At 37.1% G+C, this 14519-nt stretch overlaps 1 protein-coding gene across 9 annotated transcripts in view; it reads right to left on the bottom strand.

Moving 5' to 3' along the window:
* Positions 1-14519, bottom strand: part of LOC105483060 (EF-hand calcium binding domain 3) — a 575939-nt gene that overhangs the window by 124323 nt on the left and 437097 nt on the right. For all 9 annotated transcript variants that reach the window (XR_011615926.1, XM_071083376.1, XM_071083377.1 and 6 more), the window contains 4 exons: positions 14365-14418; positions 13784-13888; positions 3968-4021; positions 3208-3312 (listed from right to left, as the gene is read on the bottom strand). Coding sequence is in view for 8 of the 9 variants with exons in the window: in XM_071083376.1 (XP_070939477.1) it covers positions 3208-3312; positions 3968-4021; positions 13784-13888; positions 14365-14418 (318 nt within the window). In the remaining variant the exon portion in view is untranslated. The remainder of the gene's footprint in view (positions 1-3207; positions 3313-3967; positions 4022-13783; positions 13889-14364; positions 14419-14519) is intronic.

Below are 14519 nucleotides of genomic sequence, written 5' to 3'. Positions count from 1 at the left end.
TTCATCTAATCCCACATAGGTGGTGAAGTAGCATGGATTTCTGGCTTCCTCTCCACAAATCAACCCTGGAGCAACTGAAGTTTGAGCAGAAATTTGGATTGTAGGAACCAAGTGAAAAGCCGTAACAAAATTCTTGGGAAATGAAAAGCTGTGTGTGTGTGTGTGTGTGTGTGTGTGTGTGTGTGTGTGTACAGCCTCGGGTAGAGGGCTAGCAGTGGCAGTTAAAGCACCAATTAGGGAAACTTTTCTTTTTAAAAGATTTTTGCCTTTTCCTTTATGTACCATGAATCTAAGATTATCATTGCCTACTCCTTCATTACAGAAAGCAGCAATAAAAGACTAGACCAATGGTCCGGTGTCTGGAAGGTAACATCAGGGCACCACATAAACCCTTCAGGAGTGAAGGACTAATGTAAACAAGAGAAGACTGGTAAGCTGCCCTCTGGTATTTTATCCTGTAACTTTTATGGTTGGTCGATTGCCTTCTTTCAGTTCTACGTTTCTCTGTGGTTAAAGGTGAAATTGACTGTCACCGTTTGCTGATAATATGATCATTTATCTTGAAAACCCTAAAGACTCTTCTAGAAAGCTCCTAGAACTGATAAAAGAATTCAGCAAAGTTTCTGGATACAAGATTAATGTACACAAATCAGTAGCACTTCTATACACCAACAGCAGCCAAGCGGAGAATCAAATCAAGAGCTCAATCCCTTTCACAACAGCTGTAAAATAAATAAATAAATAAATAAAATACTTAGGAATATACCTAACCAAGGAGGTGAAAGATCTCTACAAGAAAAGTTACAAAACACTGCTGAAAGAAATCACAGATGACACAAACAAATGGAAACACATCCCATGCTCACGGATCGGTAGAATCAATATTGTGAAAATGACCATACTGCCAAAAGCAATATACAAATTCAGTGCAGTTCCCATCAAAATACCCCCATCATTCATCACAGAATTAGAAAAAAAATCCTAAAATTCATATGGAACCAAAAAAGAGCCCATATAGCCAAAGCAAGACTAAGCAAAAATAACAAATCTGGAGCCATCCACACTACCTGATTTCAAACTATACTATAAGTCCATAGTCACCAAAACAGTATGGTACTGGTATAAAAATAGGCATGTAGACCCATGGAACACAAAAACATAAAGTGGGGAGGAGGAGAAAACACCCTTTCCTTTTTTTTTTTTAAGATTCTATCCAGTTTATTCTCTCTCAATTTTAGAAAAACAGCTTTCACACTTTCCCTAAAATACTGAGCTATATAAAATCATTGTTCAATTTAACTTTAAATAAATTCTAACAATGACAACTTAAGGTACTGTGTTTGATGTAGTAAACCAAACAGAGTATTAAAATATAAAATTCTTGACAATTGAGTAGGAATGACACAATTTTTGTTTTTTCATTTAACATTTCAACCTAACCATGGAGATGTGGAGGATTTATGTCCTTTCGCTTTTAATTTTGTGTATGTTATGCAATTGCTTTAATCAACAGAAAACTACAGAAGTGACTCTGTACCTGTTTCTGTGCCTAGGCCTTATGAAACTGACAGCTTCCACTACCTGTCTCTTAGAACAACTGCTCTTGAAAACCAGCCACCATGCTATGAGGAAAATGAAGCAATCCTGTGGAGAAGCCCACATAGAGAAGAACTGGAGGTCCCAGACTGAAGTCCTGCTGAGTTCCCAGACAACAGTCAGTACCAATTTGCCTTTTAAGAGAGTGAGCTATCATGTGAATAACTTCTCTGGATCCAGAAAAACCTAGTTCTTGACCTACAAAATCATGAGCAAAATAAAATTGCTCTTTTAAGACAACACACAGAGTGGGAGAAAATCTTCACAATCTACGCATCTGATAAAGGGCTAATATTCAGAATCTACAACAAACTCAAATCAGTAAGAAGAAAAACAGTCACATCAAAAAGTGGGCTAAGGACATGAATAGACAATTCTCAAAACAAGATATACAAATGGCCAACAAACATACAAAAAAAGCTCAACATCACTAATGATCAGGGAAATGCAAATCAAAACCACAATACGATACCACTTTACTCCTGCAAGAATGGCTATAAGAAAAAAATCCAAAAACAGTAGATGTTGGCGTGGATGCGGTAAACAGGGAACACTTCTCCACTGCTGGTGGGAATGTAAACTATTACAACTACTATGGAAAATGGTGTGGAGATTCCTTAAAGAACTAAAAGTAGAACTACTATTTGATCTAGCAGTCCCACTACTGGGTATCAACCCAGAGGAAAAGAAGTCATTATATGAAAAAGATACCTGCACACACATGTTTATGGCAGCACAGCTCGCAATTGCAAAAAAGTGGAAACAACCCAAATGCCCATCAATCAACAAGTGGTTACAGAAACTGTGGTATATTTATATGATGGAATACTATTCAGCCATAAAAAGGAATGAATTAATGGCATTTGCAGCAACCTGGATGAGATCGGAGACTATAATTCTAAGCGAAGTACCTCAGGAATGGAAAACCAAACATCATATGTTCTCACTGATATGTGGGAACTAAGCTGTGAGGACACAAAGCCATAAAAATGATACATTGCACTTTAGGGACTTGGGGGGAAGGGTGGAAAGGGGATGAGAGATAGCAGACTACAAATAGCGTGCAGTGTATACTGCCCGGGTGATGGGTGCACCAAAATCTCACAAATCACCACTAATGATCTTACTCATGTAACCAAATACCACCTGTACCCCAATAACTTATGGGAAAACCAAGGTGAAATTGACCAGAGGAGAGTGTCAGCTCAAGAAAATGATTAAAAAGTCCTGGGTATCTCTGCCTTGGAACTTGTCTTCTTCTTTGATTAAATTGAGCCAAATTAATGAAGTATTTCTTCACATATTGTGAATATCACTGTGTACTCTGTACTATCTCAACATGAAGTTATACATGGTTCCTCAAACATGCCTTGGTTGGGTATGCCTCTGTGCCTTTGTTATGTTTTTATTAATATTATAGCACTTACCAAAGTGCATGGAATTTTTTTGGCATGTGCTGTCTGTCTATACATTGAATTCTTTTAGGACCTGGACATTGTCTTTTTTATTCTTTATGACTCAGAGCCAAATATAATGTTTAGTGCCTAATGGCAGCACATTGACTTTTAGTAAATGGATGAATAAATACCTCATCGTAAATTAAATGCTTACCATCAAGTGGCAAACTTTTCATCAATACCGAGTTTTCCTTTAGTTGGAGTCTTAACCCTATGGTTTTCAGAATATTTTCCAGGTCTTGATAGTCAATTTCTTCCCCTTAAAAAAGAAAATAATTAAAAAAATCAAATTTCAATAGTAATTATAAAATCAATTATGTCTGTGTAGCATTACCGACAAATACAGGATAAAAAGCAACAGAAACATCAGTGTTGTCTAATTACACAGAACTAGAAGGGAGATTTCAGAAATGAAACGTCTTTCCGGTAGAAGAAAGCTCTTCGATGTTGCAAGAAACAAACACAGCACACAGATAGTTCACAAAATGATGTGGCATGAATAATTCTGCCAGCATGTAATATTTGCTCTATTGTTTCATTTGTGTCTGAATCATGAATTTATTCTTAGTAGTCATATTACCTGTATGTGTAATTTGCATTGCTATTTTGCTATCAAAACAGTAGAGAATGAAATTATATTATTGAAAAACTCCAAAGAATATAAGACATGTTATTTAGGCATTACACTGTGGCCTTTTAAGTAAGATGTAGATAACAACTGATTATAATAATTAATAACATTTAGTTTATAAAGCATGTCTCTTTAGTTGTATATAAATTGCCAATAAAAACAGATACAATGTCAGGATTAATATGATATGGACAAGATAACATAAAATACTTTCAAAATAATTTCTTTTGTTATAAACATTTAGATGATTTTTATTGTCTTATCATCATTTCTTCTGACTCACCTAAAATTTCATCTACTTCATTCAGAAGTAAATCCAGTTTAACTCTTCTCTCATCTATAAGACAAGATACAATTTTGATATGGTCCTGCTATAGACTGACTGAATTATGTCCCCCATATAATGAATGATTCATATAATGAAGCCCTAACCCCCAATGTGACTGTATTTGGAGACAGGGTCTTTAGAAGGTAATTAAGATTAAATAAAGTTGTAAGGGTTGGTCTCTGATCCAATATGATGGTGGTCTTACAAAATGAGGAAGAAAGAGATCTCTTTCACCCTCTCTCCATCATGTAAGGACATAGCAAGAAGGCAGCCATTTATAAGACAGAAAGGCAGCCCTCCCAGAAACCAAATAGGCCAGCCCCTTGATCTTGGAATTCCTATCTCCAGAACTGTGGGAAAATAAATTTCTGTTGCTTAAGCCACCCAGTCTATAGTATTTTGTTGTGGAAGCCCAAGCATACTAATATAGGTCCCAATTACATAAAATTCTTAAACTGTGAAGTAAAGTGTTAAGGATCTGACAGTTGCCTAGAATTTTTTCTAATTATATATATATTTAGAAAAAAGTGTATGTGTGTATATATATATAAAAGTATACATATACACTTTTTATGTATAAAAAGTATATATACATATACTTTCATACATATAAAACTACATACATACACATATATATACTTTCTCTGTGTGTCTGTGTGTATACACACACACACACACATATATATATATATGCATATACACTTCCTTTTTAGAAACAAGGTCTTGCTCTCTTGTCCAGGCTGGAATACAGTGGCATGATCATGACTCACTGCAGCCTCAACCTTCAGGGTTCAAGTGATCTTCCCATCTCAGTCTCCTGAGTGATTTGGACTACAGGCATGTACCACCATGCCTGGCTAATTTTTTACAATTTTTTTTTTTTTTTTTTTTACAGATAGGGTCTCCCTGTGCTGCCCAGGCTGGTCTTGAACTCCTGGGCTCAAGTGATCCTCCTGCCTTGGCCTCCCAAAGTGCTGAGGTTACAGGTACAAGTCACTCTATTAGTTCTCATTAGTTTATTTTTACTTTATATAAGTGTAAATTGAGAAAGGAAAAATAATCTAAATATGATAAACACATTTATTCTATTCAGTCAATTTTTCCTGTTTTTGTTACTTCCTCACTAGTGTGAAAGAGGAAAAAAAGGAAAAAATTACTTTCATTGTTAAATTCATCAAATATTTGATGGTCTAGAAAAAAATTCTAAAATTCACATGGAACCAAAAAAGAGCCAAAGCAATCCTAAGCAAAATAAAACAAAAAATCAAAAACAAAAATCAAAGCTGGAGACATTGTATTACCTGACTTCAAAGTATACTACAAGGCTACAGTAAGTAAAACTGCATGGTACTGGTACAAAAACAGACAGATAGACCAATGGAACAGAATAGAGAATCCAGAAATAAAGTCACATACCTGCAGCCATTTGATCTTCAACAAAGTTGACAAAAATAAGCAGTGGGAAAAAAACTCCCTATTCAAAAAATGGTGCTGGGATAACTGGCTATCCATATGCAGAAGAATGAAACAGGATCCCCTACCTATCACCATATACAAAAGTTAACTCAAAAGATGGATGAAAGACTTAAATGTAAGACCTCAAACTATAAAAATCTTACAAGAAAACTTACGGAATACCCTTTCTGATATTGGCATTGGCAGGGAATTTATGGCTAAGTTCTTAAAAGCAATTGCAACAAAAACAAAAATTGACAAATGGAACCTAATTAAACTAAAGAACACACAGAAGCACAGCAAGAGAAACTATCAAGAGAGTAAACAGATAACCTACAGAATGGAAGAAAATATTCACAAACTTTACATCTGACAAAGGTTCAATATCTAGACTCTATTAAAGAACTTAAAGAGCAAAAAATTATTACTCCACTTAAAAGCAGGCAAAGGACATGAACAGACACTTCTCAAAAGAAGACCTACAAGTGGCCAACAGACACGAAAAAAATGCTCATCATCACTAATCATTAGAGAACTGCTAATCAAAACCGCAATAAGATACCATCTCACACTAGTCAGAATGGCTTTTCTTGTCTTTTTTTTTTTTTTTTTTTTTTTGAGACGGAGTCTCACACTGTCACCAAGATTGGAGTGCAGTGGCGCAATGTGGGCTCACTGCAAGCTCCGCCTCCCAGGTTCACACCATTCTTCTGCCTCAGCCTCCTGAGTTGCTGGGACTAAAGGTGCGTGCTGCCACGCCCAGCTAATTTTTTGTATTTTTAGTAGAGACGGGGTTTCACCGTGTTAGCCAGGATGGTCTCAATTTCCTGACCTCATGATCTGCCCACCTCAGCCTCCCAAAGTGCTAGGATTACAGACATGAGCCACCGCGCCAGGCCCAGAATGGCTTTTCTTAAAAAGACAAAATATAACAGATCGTGGTGAGGCTAGGGAGAAAAGGGAACATTTACACGCTGCTGCTACTGCTGGTGAGACTGTAAGTTAGTTCAGCCACTGTGGAGAGCAGTTTAGAGATTTCTCAGAGAACTGAGAGTTGAATTACCATCTGACCCAGCAATCCCACTACTGGATATATACTCAAAGGAAAATAAGTCATTCTACCAAAAAGACACATGCAGTTGTATGTTCATCGCAGCACTATTCACAACAGCAAAGACATGGAATCAACCTAGATGCCCATCAATAGTGGACTTGATAAAGAAAATATGGTACATATACCCAATGGAATACTATGCAGCCATGTAAAAATAAAATCACATCCTTTGCAGCAACACAGATGCAGCTGGAAAGCATTATCCTAAGCAAACTAATACAGAAACAGAAAACCAAATACCATATGTTCTCACAAGTGGAAGGTAAACCTTGGGTACTCATGGTCATAAAAATGGTAATAATAGACACTGAGGAATATAAGATGGGGGAGGGTGGAAATGGGGTAAGGATTGAAAAAAAAACCCTACCTATTGGGTATTATGATCACCACCTGGGGGACAGATTCATTCATACTCTAAACCTCAGTATCATACAATATACCTATGTAACAAGCCTGTACATGTACCCCTGATTCTAAAATGAAAGTTGGGGAAAAAAGAGAAACCCAACAGGTAATATTTTGTAAGCACTGTAAAATGACAGTAAAAATGTCAGTGAAAGTGAAATCAACAAGGAATATCTAGCCACATACAAATTTTATTTAAAATCAATTTTAATAACAGTTCAAATGAAGAATATTTTACAAAAATCAGTGAAGTACTTAAGAGAAAGCCTTGTGATTGGAGTCAAAGGATTTGAATTTCTTGAACTGCTACCAATACTAACTTAAATTGTAGAAAAACATCAAATCTGGCCTTGTCCAGTACTATTCACTAAAGTAAAAGGTTATCATTTCAAAAATATGTTCAAAACATAAAAATGCTTTTAAATATTAATAAAATAATTACATTCTAAAAAATATATTTGTTGGGTGCATACTACATGCCAGGCTCTATTTCAGTACTGGGGATACAACAGTAAACAACATGAAGTCTCTGCTTCTGTGACAGCAATCACTAATGTCAAAGAAACCACTGGGTTATGAACTATTTCAGATCCAACAATAGAGCACTATATTAAAACACTGACATTTATTTCCTCCTACTTCTTTCAAATATTTTAAATGACTCTCTAGCTGGTTTTTATATCCCTTTTGTTTATTGCTGTACTTTGTTTCTTTGGTTGTATTTTTGAAACTCAGCCTTCATAGAACAGAGGCAAATTCTAGTAATATTTATTTCAAGACATCAGCTGATCTCTCCTCTAGAAATTTAGAGTGGGGCCATATCCCCATTTTAACAGGAGCTTTAGACTTAACTCTTGGCTGGCTCATGTGTTACACAGTTTTATGAAAAAAGGATTAGAGGTTGGGCAAGAAAGAGACCATGTTTTTGGCAAGCAGAAAGTCTTATGGTTTCAAGCATCAGATCATGTTAGATAAGCTTTGGTAAATCAGCACTTCTGGGATGGTTATCAAACTATTACATTATTTCAAGATGCTAAAGATGTTAAGATGCTCATGATCCTAAGAGTTAAACAGAGTGCTTTGACGAGATTGTGTTGCTAAAGATCATGCAAAAAGGTAATAATCCCAAATAAATATATCAACATATATTTTCTTTTATTGTAAAGGCTAGCTATTTCAACAAAATTAACTATAGTGGGATTGCTTATATAAAATGAAGATTCATAGGCTCCATCCTAGACCTACTTGATCACAGTCTCAAGGGAGTGGGTGATTTCTATGCAATCTAAAGCTTAAGACCTATGAATCTATTAAATGTGATTGTTAGAAATGTTTTGTACATTTTACAATAGTACACTTTAAACAATTTCCACCACTTTCTTTTATCTCTCTTTTTTTCTGTTTATTTCTCTCTGAATTATTTCATAATTTCCTCTACCTTCTCAAATATTCTTTTTCTGTTAACTTATATACTTGATCCCAACCCTGGCCATGATCTTATTCTAGTGTTTTTTGGTATAGAAATTCTGGGAACTGGGTGGAGCCCACTGCAGCTCAAGGAGGCCTGCCTACCTGCCTCTGTAGACTCCATCTCTGGGGACAGGGCATAGCCAAACAAAAGCAGCAGAAACCTCTGCAGATTTAAATGTCCCTGTCTGACAGCTTTGAAAAGAGTAGTGGTTCTCCCAACATGGAGTTTGAGATCTGAAACGGACAGACTGCCTCCTCAAGTGGGTCCCTGACCCCCGAGTAGCCTAACCGGGAGGCACCCCTCCCCCTGTAGGGGTACACGGACACCTCACACGGCCGGGTACCCCTCTGAGTTGAAGCTTCCCGTCGAAGCTTCAGGCAGGAACATTTGCTGTTCAGCAATATTCACTCTTCTGCAGCCTCCACTGCTGATACCCAGGCAAATAGGGTCTGGAGTGGACCTACAGCAAATTCCAACAGACCTGCAGCTGAGGGTCCTGACTGTTAGAAGGAAAACTAACAAACAGAAAGGACATCCACACCAAAACCCCATCTGTACGTCACCATCATTAAAGACCAAAGGTAGATAAAATCACAAAGATGGGGAAAAAACAGAGCAGAAAAACTGAAAATTCTAAAAATCAGAGAGCCTCTCCCCCTCCAAAGGAACGCAGCTCCTCACCAGCAACAGAACAAAGCTGAATGGAGAATGACTTGATGGTTGAGAGAAGAAGACTTCAGACGATCAAACTTCTCCAAGCTAAAGGAGGAAGTTTGAACCCATCGCAAAGAAGCTAAAAACCTTGACAAAAAGATTAGACGAATGGCTAACTAGAATAACCTTTGTAGAGAAGTCCTTAAATGACCTGATAGAGCCGAAAACCACAGCATGAGAACTACGTGACAAATGCACAAGCTTCAGTAACTGATTCAATCAACTGGAAGAAAGGGTATCAGTGATTGAAGATCAAATGAATGAAATGAAGGGAGAAGAGAAGTTTAGAGAAAAAAGAGCAAAAAGAAACGAACAAAGCCTCCAAGTAATATGGGACTATGTGAAAAGAACAAATCTATGTCTGATTGGTGCACCTGAAAGTGACAGGGAGAATGGAACCAAGCTGGAAAACACTCTGCAGAATATTATCCAGGAGAACTTCTCCAACCTAGCAAGGCAGGCCAACATTCAAATTCAGGAAATACAGAGAAACCACAGAGATACTCCTCGAGAAGAGCAATCTTAAGACACATAATTGTCAGATTCACCAAAGTTGAAATGAAGGAAAAAATGTTAAGGGCAGCCAGAGAGAAAGGTTGGGTTACCACAAAGGGAAGCCCATCAGACTAACAGAGGATCTCTTGGCAGAAACTCTCCAAGCCAGAAGAGACTGGGGGCCAATATTCAACGTTCTTAAAGAAAAGAATTTTCTACCCAGGATTTCATATTCAGCCTAATTAAGTTTCATAAGTGAAGGAGAAATAAAATCCTTTCCAGACAAGCAAATGCTTAGAGATATTGTCACCACCAGGCCTGCCCTACAAGAGCTCCTGAAGGAAGCACTAAACATGGAAAGGAACAACCAGTACCAGCCACTGCAAAAACATGCCAAAATGTGGAGACCATTGATGCTAGGAAGAAACTGCATCAACTAACGAGCAAAATAACCAGCTAACATCAAAATGACAGGATCAACTTCACACATAACAATATTAACCTTAAATGTAAATGGGCTAAATGCTCCAATTAAAAGACACAGACTGGCAAATTGGATAAAGAATCAAGACCCATCAGTGTGCTGTATTCAGGAGACCCATCTCACATACAGAGACACACATAGGCTCAAAATAAAGGGATGGAGGAAGATCTACCAAGCTAATGGAAAACAAACAAAAAAAAAGGCAGGGGTTGCAATCCCAGTCTCTGATAAAACAGACTTTAAACCAACAAAGATAAAAAGAGAGAAAGAACGCCATTACATAATGGTAAAGGGATCAATTCAACAGGAAGAGCTAACTATCCTAAATATATATGCACCCAACACAGGAGCACCCAGATTCATTAAAGCAAGTCCTTAGAGACTTACAAAGAGACTTAGACTCCCATACAATAATAATGGGAGACTTTAACACCCCACTGTCAACACTACACAGATCAATGAGACAGAAAATTAACAAGGATACCCAGGAATTGAACTCAGCTCTGCACCAAGCAGACCTAATAGACATCTACAGAACTCTCCACCCCAAACCAACAGAATATACATTCTTCTCAGCACCACGTCACACTTATTCCAAAATTGACCATATAGTTGGAAGTAAAGCACTCCTCAGCAAATGTAAAAGACCAGAAATTATAACAAAGTGTCTCTCAGATCACAGTGCAATCAAACTAGAACTCAGGATTAAGAAACTCACTCAAAACCGCTCAACTATATGGAAACTGAACAACCTGCTCCTGAATGACTACTGGGTACATAATGAAAAGAAGGCAGAAATAAAAATGTTCTTTGAAACCAATGAGAACAAAGATACAACATACCAAAATCTCTGGGACACATTTAAAGCAGTATGTAGAGGGAAATTTATAGCACTAAATGCCCACAAGAGAAAGCAGGAAAGATCTAAAATTGACAACCTAACATCACAATTAAAAAAAAACTAGAGAAGCAAGAGCAAACACATTCAAAAGCTAGCAGAAGGCAAGAAATAACTAAGATCAGAGCAGAACTGAAGGAGATAGAGACACAAAAAACCCTTAAAAAAATCAATGAATCCAGGAGTTGGTTTTTTGAAAAGATCAACAAAACTGATAGGCCGCTAGCAAGACTAATAAAGAAGAAAAGAGAGAAGAATCAAATAGATGCAATGTGAACTCCCATTCACAATTGCTTCAAAGAGAATAAAATACCTAGGCATCCAACTTACAAGGGATGTGAAGGACCTCTTCAAGGAGAACTACAAACCACTGCTCCTCGAAATAAAAGAGGACACAACCAAATGGAAGAACATTCCATGCTCATGGATAGGAAGAATCAATATCGTGAAAATGGCCATACTGCCCAAGGTAATTTATAGATTCAATCCCATCCCTATTAAGCTACCAATGACTTTCTTCACAGAATTGGAAAAACTACTTTAAAGTTCACATGGAACCAAAAAAGATCCCACATTGCCAAGACAATCCTAAGCCAAAAGAACAAAGCTGGAGGCATCACACTACCTGACTTCAAACTATACTACAAGGCCACAGTAACCAAAACAGCATGGTACTGGTACCAAAACAGAGATATAGACCAATGGAACAAAACAGAGCCCTCAGAAATAATACCACACATCTACAACCATCTGATCTTTGACAAACCTGAGAAAAACAAGAAATGGGGAAAGGATTCCATATTTAGTAAATGGTGCTGGGAAAATGGCTAGCCATATGTGGAAAGCTGAAACTGGATCCCTTCCTTACACCTTATACAAAAATTAATTCTAGATGGATTAGAGACTTAAATGATAGACCTAAAACCATAAAAACCCTAGAAGAAAACCTAGCCAATACCATTCAGGACATAGGCATAGGCAAGTACTTCATGTCTAAAACACCAAAAGCAATGGCAACAAAAGCCAAAATTGAGAAATGGGATCTAATTAAACTAAAGCACTTCTGCACAGCAAAAGAAACTACCATCAGAGTGAACAGGCAACCTACAGATTGGGAGAAAATTTTTGCAATCTACTCATCTGACAAAGGGCTAATATCCAGAACCTACAAAGAACTCAAACAAATTTACAAGAAAGAAGCAAAGAATCCCATCAAAAAGTGGACAAAGGATATGAACAGACACTTCTCAAAAGAAGACATTTATGCAGCCAACAGACACATGAAAAAATGCTCAACATCACTGGCCATCAGAGAAATGTGAATCAAAACCACAATGAGATACCGTCTCACACCAGTTAGAATGGTGATCATTAAAAAATCAGGAAACAACAGGTTCTGGAGAGGATGTGGAGAAACAGGAATATTTTTACACTGTTCGTGGGATGTACACTAGTTCCACCATTGTGGAAGACAGTGTGGCGATTCCTCAAGGATCTAGAACTAGAAATACCATATGACCCAGCCATCCCATTACTGGGGATATACCCAAAGGATTATAAATCATGCTGCTATAAAGACACATGCACACGTATGTTTATTGCGGCACTATTCACATAGCAAAGACTTGGAATCAACCCAAATGTCCATCAATGATAGACTGGATTAAGAAAATGTGGCACATATACACCATGGAATACTATGCAGCTATACAAAAGGATGAGTTCATTTCCTTTGTAGGGACATGGATGCAGCTGGAAACCATCATCCTCAGCAAACTATTGCAAGAACAGAAAACCAAACACCGTGTGTTCTCACTCATAGGTGGGAATTGAACAATGAGATCACTTGGACACAGGGAGGGGAACATCACACACTGGGGCCTGTCATGGGGTGGAGTGAGGGAGTAGGGATAGCATTAGGAGATATACCTAATGTAAATGACGAGTTAATGGGTGCAGCACACCAACATGGTACATATATACATATGTAACAAACCTGCACGTTGTGCACATGTACCCTAGAACTTAAAGTAAAATTAAAAAAAAAAAAAAAAAAAAAAAAAACAGATGACCAGGCACCAGAACCTGTGAAATAAAAAAAAAACAAAAAACAAAAACAAAAACAAAAAAAGAAACTCTGGTAGCAGCAATATAAGGAAATTATATATATATATATATATATATATACACACACACACACACAATTATGTGTACATATATAAATATTTACATTTATATTTGAGAGAGGGTCTCACTCAGTCTCAAAGAGTCATCCAGGCTGGAGCGCAGTGGCACCATCATGGGTCACTGCAGCCTTGACCTCCTCAGGCTCAGGTGATCCTCCCACCTCAGCTCCACTAGCAGCTGAGACAAATGCATCCACCACCACACCCGGCTATTATTATTATTATTATTTTTGTAGTATATTTTTTGGTAGAGATGGCATTTTGCCATGTTGCCCAGGCTGGTCTTGAGCTCCTGGGCTCAAGAAATCTGCCCACCTCCGCCTCCCAAAGTGCTGGGATAACAGGTGTGAGGCACTGTACCAGGCCCAATTATTCATATTTTATCTCATGTTAATAATAATGGACAGTATTTCTCCACTCTTTAGGATTGGGTCTCTATATGCTCTATATGTTTCTGACTTTTTGCATGAAATTAATAAGTATACTTGAGATGTTCTCACAGAAAAACAAACTTTTTCTTACAAGGCCCTCTATTTGTGAAATGCTCACCATCAAGAGGTAAGTCTTCACACAGTTTCTCAATTTCTTCTTCCTCAAGTGGGATTCTCATGTTTTCAAGAGCATCATCTATTTTATTGACATTAACCTTTCCTCCTTAAAAAAGAAGGGGATAAGAATAAGAAAAATTTGTATTTATGCTAAAGACAGAAAAATGCTTGCTTATTTTAGTCAATCAACACAGACAGGAAGCATCATAAAACCTTTGAAGTGAACAAAAGAATCAGTTGTGGAGCAGGAACAGAAAAGTTTTCCCCATCAGTGTTCGAGAAAACACTGCTACAGCAATTTGTAGGAGGAAAAAGAGCAAGCAAGACTGATGAATTACAGCAAAGAGACAACAATCCAAAGATTTCTTACCAGTAAGATTTGAAATTTGCTACAGTGACAAAATAGTGAAAGCTATTACCCCAAATGTGATTGTGTACGAGTAACAATGCCAGTTCATAATTTGAAGAATATATTAACATAATTAGTAATCTAATCAGTGGGAAATAAGATAGGTTTTAAGAAAGTAAACACAAAAGCTTGAAGAACTCAGTTTTATCTTTTCTAGCATGATTTTTACTCACCTCTGTAAGTCTTCACTCCATCCATCAGCCTATCTTTATATACCCTTTTATTATCTGTAAAATAAGTCTCAATTTAATTCACAAGGAAGTGGAAATTCAGAAAGACATTAATGCTTATTAGTAAATTTTAATAAATTTATCTTAATAATAATCCA

Source organism: Macaca nemestrina, chromosome 17 (assembly GCF_043159975.1).
Source record: "Macaca nemestrina isolate mMacNem1 chromosome 17, mMacNem.hap1, whole genome shotgun sequence".
NCBI lineage: Eukaryota > Metazoa > Chordata > Mammalia > Primates > Cercopithecidae > Macaca > Macaca nemestrina.
This window is presented reverse-complemented; position numbering and strand designations above follow the sequence as displayed.